Raw genomic sequence first — 18,027 nt, 5'->3', positions numbered from 1 at the left:
CCCTCTGGGTACATCCACGACTATCCTGCCAGCGAGGGGAACTTTTTAATGAGACGTGTGCGGCGTGGGTCTCTTCCTGAGGAACGTGGGGTCCATGGGATCACCACCCCCAGCACACGCAGCCCTCTGTTCTGCGTGGAACCTCCCGACAGTCTCACGGGGTCAAAGATGATTTCCAGTTCCTGCCACAGAAGGGGTTGTGTTTGTGGAATCAACAGCGTTGTTGGACAGAAGTTCGTAGAATTTAAAGAAGAGTTTTGATGTAGAGCCTCGGAGAACGGTGCTCTGCTCCTGAAGCTTGAGAGACACAGAGGAGTCACAAGTGACCCGTCTGAAGGCTGTCTGTCCGATGGCTTTAGCCAGCCCACGGGGGGCCTCTCCAGGGAGGACTCCCCGCTCCTGTCCTTGGATGAGAATAAGCAGGTCCTCCCATGGCACTGACAGCGACGCTGCCCCTGACCGTGGCAGAGAGGGCAGAGATGGCCGTGCATTGACTCCCGCTGGTGGCTTCCAGGGGCTGTCATTGTCCCGGAGGCGCTCAAGCGTAAGCCTGTGTTGGTTCAAGAAAATGTACTGGAGCTCCTGCCCTGGCAAGGGTGTCATCCTTACCCAGGGCCTGCTGCATGCGTTCAGGGAGCTTGTTCTTCCTTTGCAATGCGCTTGTGGAGAGTCCTGACTTCTGACGTCTCAGTGCTGTCTCTGTGCCCGGCAGAATCTCTGGATGTGCCTTCAAGGGGCAGGGTTACGTGAGGAAAGGACTGGAAGGAGCTGGTCTGGGAAGGCAGAGTGTTTTGAGACACGCTGTTTCTGACAGCAGCAGCGTCGAATTAAATCACTGCAGACGAAACTTTGCTTTGTGGTCTGAGCATTACTGACTTATTTCTTTGTTAGCCACGTCCCGAGGCTTGGGGAGTCTTAGTTCCCGGACCAGCCTCGCGCCCCTAGCTGTGGAAGTGCGGAGTCATAACCACTGGGCCCAGGAGAGCCCCCACTGCGGGGTCAACTTTCTGAGGGGTGCGGGCATGTGGTGACCCCACTGCTTGTTCTGGGTTCAGCGACCCAAGGGGCTGCACCTCCCAGTCAGTGTGTTTCAGACACAGTTTCTTCTAGGTTTTGGGTACAATTGATGACTTTAATGATATCTATGACCTTTGTGCTGTGCCCAGGTCTTAGCTCCCAGAAGCCTGATGAAGCTACAACTGATTGACTGCATTTTTAAGTTATCTGAATATTTCAGAGTTTACCCTAATTTTTTGGAATAAGATTAAATAAAGCTGTATGCTGGTAACAAATCTGACCACACATCATTCCACTGGAATGACTTCCCTGGCCCCAGCCGTCTGCACTCAGGTAGTTTGCATTGGGCCAGCCCACCCGAGGTCTTGGACACATCGCTTCTGGGTTATTTTCCCTTTTCTGACCTGGCCGAGGAGCTTGTCATCTGGAGGTCACAAAAGGAAGCTCAGCAGGGACACCGCTGGTGGTCCTGTGGTTAAGACTTGGCATGTCCACTGCAGGGGCCGCAGGTTTAATCCCTGGTCCAGGAACTAAGATCCCACGTGAGGCAGGGACACAAAAAAATTTACACCCTTCCAATAAAAGGAAGCCACTTACAGTAAGCTTTAGAAAGAAACCAGTGAGTGGAGTGGTCTCCATACGTCCCCCCCAGTGCTTACAGGACCGGGGCCCAGTGCCTGGGCCACTGTTCAGGCCCCACTGGTAACAGGTAGAGCTGGACTCAGGCCATGATTGGCAGCTCCCTTGCTGGGCCCCTGCTCCCAGGAGTCGTGATGCATTTGCCTGCTAGGTGGGGGGCTCTGGCGGTGTCGAGGGCTGCGATCTCTCTACAGAGTCCATGTCCTGCTCCCAGGGTGTTGGTGGCTGCTCGGGGAGGTGGGAGGCCAGCAGACCGAGGCCTCAGGAGCCCAGAGGCTGACTGTGGCCTCAGCTGTGCAGAGGCGTCTGCAGGTGAACTCGGTGGCCAGAGTCGGGCCTAGGCTGCGATTTCTGCAGATCATGCTTGCTCGCTGCAGGAGTAAATAGTCTCAGAGGCCTAGCGCCCGGCTCCCCATGGAGCAGGCTCTCCTGGCTCCTCAGAGTCCACCGTGGACCCTGGACACAGCGCCCTAAGCGCTGACTTCCGGCGGGAAGGCGTAGCCTTGAGGGTTCAGCTGAGATCTGCAGGTTTGCGGCAGAGGCTTCTCTGCACCTTTCGGTCTTTCCTCGAGATGCAGGTGGAGGATGTGGGCCTGATTGCTCTTTTTTTTTTTCAAAGATTTATTTATTTTGTGTTTTGGCCATGCTGGGCTTTTGTTCCTGTGCGCGGGCTTTCTCTAGTGGCGAGCGGGGTCTCCTGTCTCGTTGGGCTCTCAGGCTTCTCGTTGCACTGGCTTCTCTTGTTGCAGAGCAAGGCTCCACGTGCACAGGCAGTAATTGTGGTGCGTGGGCGTAACTGCTCCGTGGCACGTGGGATCTTCTTGGACCAGGGATCGAACCTATGTCTCCTGTGTTGCACAGTGGATTCTGTATCACTGGACCACCAGGGAAGCCCCCGATTGCTTTATTGGATGTTATCCTATGAATGTCTGGTATCATTAGCTGTGAAAAGGAGAACGAGGATCTCAAGGACTTTTGCATTCCTGGAGAGGATCAGCTTGAGTCTTTGTGGCTTTATACACTGATTTTCAAGTCGAGCCTTGAGATCCGTGCTGGTTGATTTTGTGGATAATCCGAGTGCTCAAAGAGTTTTGCTTTTGAGACTGGACAGCTCCTGGCCTGTTCTTGCTCTGACCCAGCTGGCCGTGGCATGCGTGTGGGGCTGGGCTGCACTCGGGGGTCTCCAGTCTTGAGTTTCCCAAACTGGTAGGAGCCTGACCGGGCGGAAGTGCCCAGTGACAGCATGCACCAGTGACCACAGAGAAAACAGAACTGTTTTTGTCCAGACGTTTTCCTCCGAAGAGAGTGTGGGGGACTCGTTGGGGCCTCAGGCACCTGCAGTGCACCTGGGTTAGGCAGCCAGGGAGACACGGGGCCCGTCCCGCAGAGGGTGAAACTTAGTCACATTTAAGATGAGGCCTTCTGTGGACATTAACGGGCCTTCGTTGACAACTGTTCCTTGGGTTCATGAGCAAAAATGTATGTGTCGTGATGGGGTTTGATTTTGAATAAATGCTTCTAAAATAACTTCCTGGAAGCTGGGGCTTCACACCCAGCCTTGAGCTGGTTTTTGGTGAAGAAAGTAATCGCCCAGAGGCTTTGCGTCCAGGTCGGTTAGCAGGCTGAGTGCCCAGCAGGCACCCCACCCCGCCACGGGCGCACGGAAGCGCTGGTTAGTGCCGCGCCCTGCCCCGGCGCACTCAGCCATGGTGCACTTGTCACTCCGGCCACGCCGTTTCCATGGCCCGTTAAGGTGGACGGCCCTGCTCAGGCTGTGCGGAGGTTTAAGCAGCCGTTTACAGGGCAGCCAGAAGCATCGGGATGCGAGCCTGTGGGGCGGGGCCTGAGAGGCCCACGTGAGATAGGCCTGGGTTTTGGGGGGTGGGCGGGGGTGTGGTGCAGAGTAAGGATAACAGGTTTTCCAGAAAGCTGGAAGAAAGTCCCTGCAACTCGGAATTCTCCACACCCTGGTTGGTGGAGCCCCTGAAAGCAACAGAGTTTTGTGAAATTCCTGAGCCCGAGCTGGTGCCCTCGCTGTTCTTGCTCTGAAAGTTCCAGGTCTGTGACTGGACTCAGGTTTCTGAGCAGGCCTGGGCCTTGCAGACGGAGCCCCTGAGGGTGAGGGAGGACAAGCAGGTGGCCTCCGCCCGCCAGCACCCCCCAGGGGCTCAACTTCATCTGAGCCTCTCTCCCAAGGGGACAGGGACACGTCAGGGACTCTGGGGACCGAGCTGGTGCTGAGGAGGGGTCCGGGCCAGTGTGACCTGGGCAGAGCCTCCTGGGGGAGCTTGGGCCTTAGGACAGGTGGCTGGCCGCAGAATCTCAGGGTCGGGTTGCTCTGTGTGTGGCACCCCGAGGACGGGCAGGGGATACGTGGGTCATTGACCCCCTTGTACATTACTACCCAGCTCTGCCCCTCGCCCCTCCATCCACCCACCGATACCCCGGTAAAAACACTTCTCCAGCCTCCTCCAGGCCGCCAGCCCCCTCGGCCTGTCCTGTCCCTAAGTCCCCTCAGCGCAGAGGAGGCCGTCCCGACAGTCGGGGGTGACAGCTTACGGTGTCCTGAGACCCGGGTGAGAGCTCCTGTCTGAACGGCCCCTGCTGCATCCCTTCCAGGCACATCAGAAGAGCCTGGCCAGCTCTAGACTGGGGCCTTCCCGTGGTTGACCCCAAGCCCCTCCCTGAGGGCAGTTCCCTGGGCCCCGAGACCCAGTGAGGGTCACCACGGAGAGATCAGCCTTGCCCGGCAGCCCTCCAGGAAGGTGACCTCTCAGTGGGAGCAGCTTTCTTGCCTGGACTCTGCCGGGGGCGGGGGGTGGGTTGGGCCTCCGGCGAGGTGTGTGGTCCCGGCCCGGTCTCGGCCCACAGCGCTCTGGGAGCCCAAAGACTCTGCTTCATTAAATAGCTGGGAACTGGGCCCATGACCTTTTTTAAAATTAAAGGGAAAAAGTCAAATCAAAGCAAGTGAGTCAAGCGGCCCTTCCCTTGGCTGCAACCCTGGGAAAGCGCGTTTCTTTCAAGCTTGGGGTGACGGCCTTCCCCTCGAGGTCTGGTCCCCTTCGGGTAGATTTGAACCCTACCAAGTTCAGAGTTTATATCTTCAGCTCTTTTAGAAACAGCTGAGTTCTAAAACCTTTGCAGTTTTCTTCTAAGTGATAGGTCCATATGGGCTTTAGCTCTCAAAAATTCAACATTGAAAGGACTCTACCCAAACCATCTGCTTGGAATAGCAGCTCCCTGCCGCCAACCCCAGGTGTCTGCAGGAAGGAGAACTTCACGGCACAGGGCTCCCTGAGGCTCGTCCGTGGCTCCTGGCGTGGGGCACGTGGGCAGCCATTCAGTGGGAGCTGTTCTCAGTCATGAGTGGACATGGCCTTTCCTGTGGGAGGAGGTTTGGGGGGCCTGGGCTCAGATGAAGCCGGATGAGGGAATAGTCACCGAGCTCACAGGGTGAGAGCAGGAAGGTGGAAAAGCGGGTGGCTTGGGGGGTTTACAACTAATAGTGTTCCCTGTGGCATATTTTTTAATGTCAGTAAACCAAAAGGAACTTGAGTGCCTGCCGGTTCCGGCCTGGAAGATCACCGTGGAAACTCGAGGGTGTGTTTCTTAGATTTGCTCTTTCAGTTTGTGTCACAGAAAAACAACCCTGTGCAGCGTCGGAGACTCGTCACAGTGCCCACACCCACCCCTAACAGACGGAGGAACTCGCGGTCCACCTGCCTGCCCCCACCCACGCCCACCTTGTGTGACCTTTCCAGTGATGCTCAGTGTGCGTCTTCCAGAGACGGGGGCTCAGGTTTAGACACGAATTATGGTACCAGTCGGCATCACACTAGACACTAATGTGTGATTTAAATAATCCCTTGGTGTCACCCAGCAAGTGTTCAGACCCCCTGACCCGTGGTTTCCCTGAGGCCGTCGGAGTCCGGCTCCACGCCTCCCGGTCTGCTCAGGTACATGAACCATTGTTTCCCCCGCGCTTAGCTGGAGGGGCTTGGCAGGTCCCAGGCCTGGGCCTGGAGTCCCTCGTTGCCTGTAGGCAGACGCATATCAGATGTCAGGGGACACTTGGAAGCCCGGACACTTTGGTGGATGTTACCCCTGGGGGTTCAGGTGTTTATGTGTATGTCACCACCTCTGGGGTGCCCGTTAGTGTTGCAAGAAGATGCTACCTCGAGTGCCCTTCCCTATGAGGCTTGGCCCAGATTACAGCCAGCAGGCCCCGTGCAGGGGCCAGACCCCCAGGAGGCATCAGGAGCCCTGAGGGTTCGTGCTCTGTGATGGAGGCTGTGGGTCTGTGCCAGGGACGTGACCAGCAAGGCTGCCAGGGGCTCACACTGGATGTTCACCTCTTTGGTGTCTATAGTGGTGGTGGTTTAGTCACTCAATCCTGTCTGACTCTTGCGACCCCATGGACTGTAGCCTGCCAGGCTCCCCTGCCCATGGAATTCTCCAGGCAAGAATACCGGAGTGGGTTGCCATGCCCTTCTCCAGGGGATCTTCCTGATCCAGGGATGGAACCCAGGTCTCCTGCATCACAGGTAGATTCTTTACCATCTGAGCCACCTGGGAAGCCCTTTTATATCTGTATAAAAAGGCAAAAAGATATAAAGGGGATATATCAACAAAATAAAATAGATGTGATACTCTGGCTTTTTTTTTAAAGAGGATGAGGTGGTTGGATGGCATCACTGATTCAGTGCACGTGAACTTGGGCAAAATCTGGGAGATGGTGAGGGACAGGGAGGCCTGGGGTGCTGCAGTCCATGGGGTCTCAGAGCCAGACACGACAACTGAACAAAACAGCATCCCTTTTATACGGAAATACTTAGAGACGTGCACCCAGTTGTGGAGGCAGTCTGTCTGGTTGATCGTAAGACACACGCATCTGTGTGTGTGGAGAACGTAAGACAGCTCCTGTTTGCACGGGTCAGCTGGGTGTCAGATGTGAATTTAACCATTTTCTTCGTTGCATCGAGTGTGATCTTTTAAGAAATCAGATCAGGCTGGAGGTGAGTTTGATGTCATCCATCGTGCTCAGCAGGCAGGGCTGAGGCACAAGAGAACCTCCAGGTGTTCGGGATCCCATGGGGGCTTCGCTCCGGGTCGGGGGTACCCGAGGAAGGTGCTTTGGCGGCAGGGCCGCGAGGGGTTAGGATGGCGCAGCAGGCACGTCTCGGAATGTTTCTTCCAGGCTGAGGCCTTTTCCCTGAATCAGAGGTACATTTACATTTTTGTGGAGCTGCCAGATTCATGCTGAAAATTTCCAACCTCAAACAATAATTTTAATTGTCTGTGTGTGACAGTATTTATTTTGTGAGCCATTCTAACTTTAAACTGCGTGCAGCCGTGTGGCTGGCTCTGTCAGTGACTCAGGAGCAAGTTACTCCCCAAGCCTGTTTTCGGCCGTACTCAAGTGCCGAGCAGCTCTGGGGCCTTGCCCTCTGTGGATGGTGAGGCGTGGACCTTTTAGTCTTCCTCCACTTCTCTGTCTGTCTCTCAGTCTCTTTCAAAGGTTTTAATTTCCTGGGAGTCAGATGAACCTAACTTCTACTTGTTTTTCATCTGTTTCTCTTCTGTTCACAGCAAAGGACAGTCTTTTCACCTAGATGGACAGTATGTATAAGGCAACAGATTAGTACACTGGATATTCTGAACGGAGACATGGTCTCCTCATGTGGGCCTGGTACCACTGCCCTGGGGGACCGGAGGTTCTGTGGCCCAATCTCTCCTTGCTCCTCTCGCAAACCTGCCTGCTGCTCCCTTGGTTCTGCGGGTCTTGGCTGTTGTGGATCACGGACACGGGGCTGGGCGAGGTTGCTGCAAACCCATTGCCGTATCAGGCGCCCCCCATGTGTCAGGTCTGCTCACAGCTGGTTTGTGAGCAGAGGAAATGGGAACCAGCCTGCCCACTTCTCAGGTCAGGCTGATAGAGCTGTGATTTTTAAAAGATCTACCTTATTGGGGAGGTTAAATAATTTTTAAGCCTTTCATGAAGGAAGGAAAATATTTCGGGTCAAATGTGGAAGAGGTTTGCATTGTGTTCAGGAACCTCGTCGTGAAGAGCTGAGAGGGTCTGGGTGTCCGTCACAATTAGCTGGCCATCGGCTCTGCAGCTTTAACTGCTGCTCTTGTGAGGACAGTGACCTCACCCATGGGAGTTTCAGACCCAGCCGGAAGGACACGCCGCCCGTCTGTCTCAGGCCGGGTCCGTGGGCGCGGGGAGCCGTCCATGCCTCTAACGCTCCGTGTGTCCATTTCAGCCCGTCCCTGCCGGCTCTCGACTGGCAGCTGCCGTCACACTCAGGACCCTACGAGCTGAGGATCGAGGTGCAGCCCAAGTCCCACCACCGCGCCCACTACGAGACGGAGGGCAGCCGCGGGGCTGTGAAGGCGTCAGCCGGGGGTCACCCCAGCGTGCAGGTACCGCTCCACTCCAACCAGGCCCGGCCCTGCTCAGGGAGGCGCCAGTTCAGCCCAGAGGCCGCTCTGAGGCAACAGCCAACAGCTTTTTCTGCGTTCTTAAAAAAATCTTCACCTCCCAGCCAGTTTAGCTGAATATTTTATGCCCAGTCGAGTCCCAGTCTGCTCGGTACAGACAGGCAGATTGAGGGTGTGCTGCCTGCAGCCCCTATATGGCTGTAATGTGGGGAGGAGGCTTCTCTTCAGCGAGCTGCTGGGGGGGCGGGGGGCAGGCGATACCCCGGAGACCATGGGGTGACCACTGTAAGCCTGGGAGCGTTGGGAGGGCTCCATGGACAGTGGTGTTGGGGTGACCAGCCTGGGCCTGGGGGAGCTAGAAGGACCTCCTGGATGGTGTTGCTGGCAAGTGTTTTTTCACCAAGGAGGGCAAATGGCTCTAGCTTTTGCTTGTGACTCCTGGTGGGGGCTACAGGGACCTGGGCACAGCCAGGCAGCTGCTTTGTCCAGAGGGACGCTGCCCTGTACCCCCGTGGGTCTCTGAGCATGCCTGACTCAGAAAGGACGAGCAAGAGAAGCCAAGGAGAGACAGCGTGCCCAAGGAGGTGCCCTGTGGCCAGTGGGCAGCGTGGGCTGGGGCTGCCACCTAGACTAGGCTCTTAACAGACTTGACCCTGGTGCTCTGTCACTTCAAGGTGTCCTGGAGTAGGAAGATCTTAAAGAGAATAAAAATAGCTTTGAAATAAGAGTGCTCCATTTTCCAGGACCTTTCTGTAACAATCTGTAAGAATGAACGTCCGGGGCTGGTCGAGCCGCGGAGAAGCTTCTGCTCAGAATCCCCCTCGGTCTCTCGTCCGGCTGTGTGGCCCTTCGTCCCTGATTCCTGCCACGGGCGCTGCACAGCCAGACCACATGCTGGGCACCTCGCACCCTGCATGAGGACAGGCGGAGGCCTTCTGCCCTGGGGAGAGTCAGAACCCAGTCTGAGGGCCCTCTGCCTGCCCCCAGCCCCGCGGGAACAGAGCCCCTCTTCCCCGCCCCCCCCTGCAGGAACCGTCCCGCAGCCCCCAGTCGTCCCTTCCCTGCCCACGTTCCCGCCTCCCAGGGCTGCTCCCCGGACGTGGCCACGGTCCCTGTCCCCGAGCAGTAGAGCCTCAGCAACCATCAGTAGAGGTCACCTTGGGCCACGTTCAGATTCATCCCAAGCTAGGTCTGTCTGCACGGGTTCCGCTCCGGTTTGGAGTTTTCAGAGGCTGATTCTAAAGACTCTGCTTTCCTCTCTGAAGCCTGGGACCCTTGGAGGCAGTGGCTCCCAAAGTGTGGTCCCTGACCTGCAGGGTCGTCCTCGCCACGCCCCTTTAAGATGCGTGTTCTCTGGCCTGCCCACCCCACTGGGCTCGGAGCTGGGCCCTGGGTCCGACATTGGGGCACTGGCTGGGACTCGCCACTTGTCAGCTGGGAATGGAGGAGCAGGCACCTGCCACAGGATGTCAGGGCCAGGGCAGTGTGGCGGAGAAGGCTGGGAGTGGGGTGGGCTCCGGGCACCGCTCCCCTGCACACACCCTGGGGGGTCAGCTTGCTTGGCTACAGGCCAGCATGCTGAGCTGGTGCTCAGGCCTCACCGCCTTGCCACCGTTCTCTGGCCCCGGAGATAAACCTGGGCTCCCAGGTGGGCTGTCCTTGTGGATGGCAGCATTCAGTCACACGTGGGACACGACCCGCCGGGCCCTGCCCTGTGACCTGTGACAGTCCTACCGGACACACATTTGCCATCTTGTCCCCAAGAGCGGCAGGCCTCAAAGTCCCCCACCCCCGTCTACGCCCCCACTGTGACCCGAGCTCCCAGCCCTGTCATTTGGGGAATGGTGCAGGCCGGAAGGGGAGGTAGCAGGCACTCCCTGTTTGTATTCTACTGCATTTAGATAAATAAAAATAAAGCCGGCGAGGGCAGGAGGGTGCAGGGACAAGTGGCCGTCCACCAACGCAGCAATCAGGGCCTGGAGTCTGCGGGATGATGTTGGGGCGATGTTCGCAGCCACACGCTCACTGCCAATCAGTACCCACTTGGTTGGTGGCTTGACTTCGAAGCACAGCAGGGGCCCCATCAGTGCCCAGGCCGTGGCGTTTCAGGTCCTCCCGGGCGGGGGCAGGTCGGCAGTGCCTGCGCTTAGCCCGGTGGCATAAACATAGTGTTTACGGCCCCTCCTGCCTCGGCTTCCACTGGAAGAAAGTACATCGCTGAATGGAAAAGACCTTACGTTACAGAGGCGAGGAAATAGCTGTTAAGTACAGAGAAATGAAAATAAAGCAGCGGAGAAGTAACAGCCGAATGCCCCCTCCCTCATATGTTGTCGGCCAGGGGTGCTGTCCTGCAGGGCAGGGAGCCTCGTGCGGTGGGCGCTGCTGAGACGCCAAGTGCATGACTGTGGCCCTGAGCGGGGGTGTCTGCGTCCTCGGTGTGCTTTCCACGGTCCTGGGGATGTGCCCCCACCCCCGGCCAGGGCCCCAGGCTCCCATCCCCGCCGGGCAAGTGTCTGGGGCACAGAGGCTATTACCCTCTCAGTGTAGAACAGAGAGAGAGCTGAGATGTTCTGGAGGAATTCTGTAACTTGAAACAGCGTTTGAAGTATCTTAAGCACGAAAGTGTTAGTCGCTCAGCCATGCCCGACTCTTTGTGACCCCATGGACTGTAGCCCAGCCTCCTCTGTCCATGGGATTCTCCAGGCAAGAGTACTAGAGTGGGCAACCATTTCCTTCTGCAGGGGATCTTCCCGACCCAGGGATCCAACCCGGGTCTCCTGCATTTAAGGTGGATTCTTTACCATCTGAGCCACCAGGAAAGCCCCACCCAAGCATGAGTACCCCAAAATGACTCAAGTTCAGTGTGGGCGGAATGGGGGTGGCTGGTTCTGGGTGTAAACGGTAAGGCCCCTCCCGCACCGTGCAGCCGAGAGAGAGAGAGAGAGAGAGAGAGAGAGAGAGGAAAGCCGGCCCCACAGAAACGTCAGCCTCACCCGGTGTCTCTCCCGCGAGGGTGAGTCCTCTGATCTCGAGGCAAAGAGGAGCTACGTGCAGGGCTGAGGCAGCAGGTAGGAAGAGGGGCTTTTAGGGTTTGTTTTCTTTTTCAGTTAGTGGACCACAAATTGGGTAAAAATAGAATCTGCAGATAATTATAAAACAAATGAAAATAGAAAACTCTCTTCGTTGCTGTGAAAGCCGGGTAACCACAAAGTTTTATTCTGCGCTGAGTTATTTTAGCACATCCTCCGACACAGCGGCTCCTCCCACCAGGGCGTCGCAGCCTCGGCCAGGCCGATCCACACGTCGGGGGACCGGCCGCTTCCCTGGGCCCTTCTGCGGTCAGCTGGTCAGAGGAAAGCCAGGCTTTTTTCCCAGAGCATCCAGGCTGTCAATCAGACCTGCTGTCATGCAGAGCAGGGAGGAGGCCAGTGCACGTATGGGCTGGACAGGGGCTTTCTCGCCCGCCTAGGACACCTAGCTCATCGGGTCTGAGTCTGCATCCCTGTGCTTGTTGCGAAGTCAGAGGCCATGACCATATGCAGGACGCAGGCCCCTCTGTGCCCAGACGTGGGGCGAGCTGCCCCCCGTGGCCCCTCCCCTGAATCTAGTAGACACTGCAAAATACAGAATCTTCTTTCTAGGCAGCATCAGACTGTAATCTTAGATTAGGAAAGGACTTCGTGTTTAGGGGCCTTGCCCCCCATTTTCATTTGGGGACACAGATGAGTGTGGGGCTTGGCCAGTGTCGCTCGGAGACTTGAGGGAGTGTTTCAGACCGTCCACCGCCCCGACTCTCCAGAGGCCCCCGCAGCCCTGGTGGGCGTGTCTGGCTGCTCTGGCAGCCCCTTTGGGTGCTGGCTCCTCAGGCAGGACCCCCGGCCGCCAGCTGGGAGGCCCCTTTGGGTGCTGGCTCCTCTTCCCCGGGGCCTGGAGCTGGGTGGGCTCCGGCCGGCCTCAGCGAGGCCCACCGGCAGGCTCGGTGTGACAACGCAGCCAGGGCAACAGGGCCCCGGTTCTGGGTTGCCTTTGTTGTGATGGGAACAGCGAGGAGGGGGCTGTGGGCTTCCCTGAACTTTACAGTCTTGCCTTTTCTTCTGTCAACAGTTCAGACACACACACGCACACAGTGCTCCCCACTTCTGGCCTCTCGGCCAACGTCCAGGCCAGGGCGTCCATCTTGCCTGCCCTCTGCACTGCCTCCCTGACACCCCGGCCCAGTCCTGGGAACAGACGGCCCTGCCGGAAAGGTCCCCGGTTCCAGCTGCCCTATGGGGCTGGGGAGAGACCTGGGGGGTCACCACTGACCTCTGACCCAGGGATCAGAGGAGGATGCTTCGTTTACCCAGTTACCAAAATAGCCCAAGGGATAGCATCTAGCCCCACAGACAGCCAGGCCTCAGTGAATAATTAATAGGTCATGGAAACGTGAGACTCGGTGGGGCCTGTCCATTCCTGAACAGCACTTTAGTTTGTAACTTGTGTCCTTGTCCCTATGAATGACCCGTGTAGCCCATGTGTGGCCAGGTGAGCAGACGGGAGGCCCCAGTCCAGACGGCGGGGGCTGGGAGGCTGGGCTGCCCGGGGGGAGGGTCCTGGCCCCGCCTCATGCCCCGAGCCGCCCTCATGTTCCTTAGGGTGGCCGGCTTCTGGGCTCAAGTTTGCCCCTGAAGACTGTGACAGCTGACACCAAGGAAGGAACACACCAGGAAACAGTCATTTTTTCCCAGATCATTAAAATCAGCGTGTCATGTGATCATCCCTTTTCATTTCACGTGGCACCCCTCCCCGCCACCACCACCTGCCCCAGGTACTAAAGCATCAGCATTTCAAGAGATGGGCTTCTGGGAGTGTCTCAGTACTGCGGCTAGACAGCAACGCTTCCTTCATCTGATGTTCTGGTGTGTTTTGTTTTACTCTGAACTTCACTCCATTTTTTTCTTATTTGATTTGTTCTAAGTGGACATCTCTTTCTACTCTGGAGACAGGATCGTTTAACCTGAAACCAGAGTTTTCACAAAAGCCAGAGGAACAGACGCTAGTAGAAGAAATTCCGTTTGACAGCAAACCTCCTCGGGCCTGGCGGGGAACTGAGGGTCAGACCACCCTATGCAGCAGCCCGGCTCCCCTCCGCCCTGGGGGCCCAGACGCCACTTGGACGCGGGTCTGACCCGGCCTCCCTGCAGCGAAACCCCACCAAGCTGCCCTTGCAGTGAATCAGTCTTTCACGGGGCCACAGGGCAGGGGCGCCTGCCCTCCACTCTTCCTGCAGCTCCCAGGCAGGTGGTGTTTCCCTCCTGCCCGTCTTTCTCGGCCACGTGCACAGACCTGGACGGTCTCCCTCTTCGCAGACACACCTGTGCCGTGGGAGCTACTGCGGTTGGGCGGCCTCTGTTCCCACGATGCAGCGGGCTCTGCAGAAGCTCTGGGCCCCGTTCAGCCCCTGCAATATGTGGTCAGTGTCTGTGCCGAGCAGGGGATTGCCATTTGTACTCCTCCCGAAGCAAAGAGGTGCCCACTCTCATGAGGTCACACGGCGTCAGCACGAGAATGCGTGAGGTAGCCAGTGAGAACAACAGAAATGAGGGCTGGGATTTGCGGCCGCTGCTGACGCTGCCCACACTGAGCAGCGCCCGGGGAACAATGACGCCCCCGGCCCCGGCCGGACCCCACGCCAGGTGTCCCCGGCACTACCCCTCCTCCTGCTATGCTGTGCTCACGGTCCTGCCTTTGTGGGGGGCTCCGGGTGGGAAGGCGCTTGCCCCCGAGCGCTGTCCCTGCCCCGCGTGCAGCCGGGCAGTCGGAAGCACCCTGTCCACACACTCCGGGCGGGGCAGCACGGTCTTCGCTGAGCTGGGCCCTCCGTCTCCTCTCCTTCAAGAGCCACTGGGCTCTGGGCTGTGGGACAGCCATCTACTCTGCGACAGCTCAGGTGGCCAGCCCCGCCCTATGTAGGCCGGGCCCCACCCAGCAGGACCCGCAGTCCTGCCCTAGCTGCTGTGTGGCAGCCATCACCTCCACGGCACCCGATGCCAGGGCTGGGGCTGGCCTGGTGGCAGGCCGATGACGGGCGTGTGGGCATCTGGCAGGCAGTGCCCTTGGCCTCTCGGCGCCTCCATCGGCCCTCTTGCCTGGCCCAACCCACGGCGCCTCTGGGTCACTGGTGGCAGACCCACAATCCAGGCTTGGCCTCCAGAGTCACACCTCTGCCCACCCAAACCCCTGGGGAGTGGCCACTGCCCCCATCCATCGTGCAATATTTACAGTGAGTTCAGAGAGGTTGTCCTGAGGAATGAGGGCTCGGGTCACAGCGTTGGCCCCGCCCACCCAAGGTCTGGTCTGCAGGGAGCTAACCTCACGCGGGGGTGGGGGGGTGGGGGCCGTCCTTCCTCCCAGGCCGTGGAGGACGCGAGATACCCTGGGGGAAGCCCTCTTGCAAGTTTGGAGGCCGAAAGCTCACACAGCAGTCTCTCAAGTTAATCCAGTACTGGGAAAATTTCGGTTAAAAAAAGTGGAACCAGCTTGTGAACTGGAGTTTTTCTTCCTGCAGAGCTCCTTTGGGTATTGCGTGAAGATGCAAATTTTACATCTGGGTTAAATGCATAATTTCCCTTTAAATTGCCTGCTTGACTGTGTACAAGGATCCCTGCTCGGTATATGTTCGTACCAACTGGAAACTTAGTTGAAAGTAATTTCACTCAATTAACTAGTCCTTTGTTTGACGACGCTGCTGCCACTGTGTGTGCTGTGGGAATTTCAGCGTCCAGTAAATTTGGCCTCAATCATTCCCCACCTGTCATCCTGCTGTGTAAGTGCTGAGCTGAGCGCAGCAGCTAAAAACAAACATCTCTGTGTGTAGAAAACTCACTAGCTCTCGTACCTTGAAAATGGAATAATACATCCAGTTTAGTTTAAGTTGAAGCAAAGAGAGGTCATTGCTATGACAGGTAATTTTATAAATATTATTTTGACAGATACTATAAGGTGCCAGGGGCAGAAAACCCATGCAGTGGAACATGTGAAGTATTTAAATGACTTCTCTTAAAATGAACTTCATGTTTTAAATAATAGATGTTTACCTCCCAGGTTAAGCCTTAAATATTCCCATTTTCACTGAAATGGCATGTTTTTAAAAAGGCAACGTTGTACCCACAATGCTGCCTGCCGGCAGAGCCAGGCCCCAGAGTGAGTCCTGTGGGATTCGAAGTTGTCGCTGTCAGACCGTCTGACCCCGGCCAGACCACGTGCCACCCTGGGGCCCCTCCTGACACAAGGAACACGCCGTGGCCATGCATGAGCAAGTCTTGGTCAAAGCCTCGCTTATATATTCTTGTATTAAATGTCACAGAATATAATACTGAGAGGCAGGATTCGTCTCTTCCTCAGTCTCTGATTTTATTCATGTTTCCTGTTGTGAAAACCTAAGTCGAGTCCAGCACAGATTCCTCAGGAAACTCGTTAGTTTGGCAGAACACGGGACTCGGGCTCCCCAGCAGGGACGAGAGCGCCAGGCGGGCCGGGGGGATTTGGCAGAAGACTGGACTCGGGCTCCCCAGCACGGAAGAGAGCAGCTGGGCGGGCCGGGGGGCCAGTCCTGGTTCCCAGCACCCTCCCCGACTCAGCACTGTGCTCAGAGACTCTCGTGGGTCCACCTAGGAGAGTGCACGTCCGTCCTGGTGGGCAGAGCGTGCAGTTCCTGCAGAATTAACCTTGTCAGCAGGACCCACCATCAGGAGTTGGCAGCCCCAGCAGGTTCTCTGTGCCGATGGCCTCAGAGGTGGGAGAGGCCCCATGTCAGCCTCTGTCCACGCAGCAGGCCGGGAGGACAGCAAGTGGACGTTAGGTCTCTCAGTAAACTTAGGCTCTTGCCAGCTCTCTTCTTGCTGTGGACACTCGGGGACCAGCCACAGGCCTGAGACCAGTTCACTCCCTCTGCTCACTGCCCATCGGGCACGTGTCTGGTCCGTACAGGTCAGACCCTGTGGGTCAGGATGAACACAAGATTGTTCTAATAGGAAAGACCCACTTTGAAAACGAGCACACCCATGGGTCCCTGGGGCCGTGTCACAGACAGAGACGATAAAAACAGGGAGCCTGACGCCTGAAACTGCTGCTCCTGCCAGGAAATAAGATCTTTAAGCAACTCCAGGGTCCCAGAGAGAGTCTGGAGAGCACGTGTGCACATCAGCCTGTGAGCATGCGTGTGCGGCATGTGCATCTATGCACACCCGTCCTATGTGCACGCCTGACCTGTGTGCACGCCCGACCTGCATCCTCGTCTCCATAATATCTCACAGTGATGCTCGCATGCCCCGGGAGCCACTCTGCAGCCCATGACATTTAACAAACACGGGCTGTTAAATGTTACTCGGGTGCTACAGACCGTTCCCCAGAGACCTCCACAGACGCCAGTCCCCGGTGCTGGGAGTCTCAGCTGCTGGATGCTCACCTGAAGCTGTAAACTCATTCAGTGGGGCTGTGATCCAGCCGCAGTCAGAGCTGGGCTCGGTGGCCTGTGGTCTTGTATTGTCTGTTGTAACGCTGTGCAGGCTGTGTCTGCCGGAAGACGGGGCTGGATGGACAGAGCCATGAGGCTACGCGAGCCCCGCCCTGATGAGGTGCCGTGCGGATCCCTCTCTGGCCCGGCTCTTGGCCTGATGCCCCGGCTCATCCTCCCACATTGGGGGTGCGCAGCCTCGGCGCTCTCCTTGATGAGTGTGCGTGACTCTCAAGAGCGGCCTGTCATTGTTTGGATTCTCTTCTGAGGCTTCAGAATTTACAAGTGACTTCATCTCTTGATTAAGTGAAGTCACCGCAGTAGCTGGGTCTCTGTCAGCGCGTCTTGATGGACGGTTTGCTGCTGGTTTTAACCACGCTGGAAGCAGCGTGCGCTCACTTCTCTGGGCTGAAGAGAGACTCGTTCCTCACTGTGGGGTCAGGAGAGCTGGGGAGGCCGCAGCCGAGGGCGGGAATGAGGTGGACGCTGCTAACTGAGTGTCGTGGAAAGAAGTGGAAACCAGCCAGGGAAGCGAGCAGTGGGATCTCTGCAAGGAGGAGCGAGACACGGGGCAGAGAAAGTGCCGGAGCCCGGCGCCAGACCTGCCAGTGAAGTTCCGGCTCATTTGTCTCTGGACCTTCAGCTTCCATTCTGACATCCCAGATTGGAAAAAGTGAGCCCTAGAAACAGCAAGCAGGGTCTTGGACATGGAGGTCAGCTGCTGCTGGACCTGGAGGTGTCCCGTTTCTGCAGTCACTGATCCTGTCCCCCTTGTGTGTCTGAGAACTGTCTGCATTTAGTCCGCCTCCAAACAGTCCCAAGTCCCAAGCAGGCACTGCCTGGAAGTTCTTGGTCGTCCAGCCTGGCCTCCTGCCCCGTGGCTGTGAAGTGACTGTCAGGACTTCTCACAGGACAGAGGCGGAGCCTGGATGGTGGGGCGGGGACTGATCCCCCTGAAGCCTCATCTAAGCAGGGGCTTTGGGGCTCATGTATCAGCTGGACCTGAGAACAACCCCACTGCAGGGCCAGTTCTGTGGTTTCCGCCTGAGGATCAGGGTCGGCCAGAGGGTGGGTGGCTGTGCCCTCACCCATGTGGAAGCAGTGACCGACAGCCTTCTCGGCTGCACTGGCCTGGCTCATTGAGCTGCCTGTTGTCCGAACTGCTACCATGAGTCCAAGGAGCAGTGATGACAACCCGCAAAGGGGAGAGCAGCCCACTGTGCCCCCCGAGCCTATGTTGGCAGCTGCCCTCCTGGGGCCTGTGTCGAGACCCTGGCAGGTCCCCGCTTCTGCGGGAGGGGGATTGGCACAGGGGCCGGCCCTGCGCTGCCTGCTTGCTTTGGATTTGCCTCTTGAGGGCGGCCTGCCATAAACAGGATGGAAGGCAAATCCAGTGCTGTTCCGAGAGGGACTCTCACTGAGGGGTATGGGGG

At 57.3% G+C, this 18,027-nt stretch overlaps 1 protein-coding gene across 5 annotated transcripts in view; it reads left to right on the top strand.

The window, feature by feature from the left end:
- Window positions 1-18,027, top strand: part of NFATC1 (nuclear factor of activated T cells 1) — a 91,391-nt gene that overhangs the window by 16,626 nt on the left and 56,738 nt on the right. For all 5 annotated transcript variants that reach the window (XM_055559641.1, XM_055559643.1, XM_055559642.1 and 2 more), the window contains exon 3: window positions 7,923-8,082. In XM_055559641.1, the coding sequence (XP_055415616.1) occupies window positions 7,923-8,082 (160 nt within the window). The remainder of the gene's footprint in view (window positions 1-7,922; window positions 8,083-18,027) is intronic.

The sequence above is a fragment of the Bubalus kerabau genome, chromosome 21 (assembly GCF_029407905.1).
Source record: "Bubalus kerabau isolate K-KA32 ecotype Philippines breed swamp buffalo chromosome 21, PCC_UOA_SB_1v2, whole genome shotgun sequence".
NCBI classification, from domain to species: Eukaryota; Metazoa; Chordata; class Mammalia; order Artiodactyla; family Bovidae; genus Bubalus; species Bubalus kerabau.
Note: the sequence above shows the minus strand (reverse complement) of the source record. Positions and strands in the feature narration are given on the sequence as shown.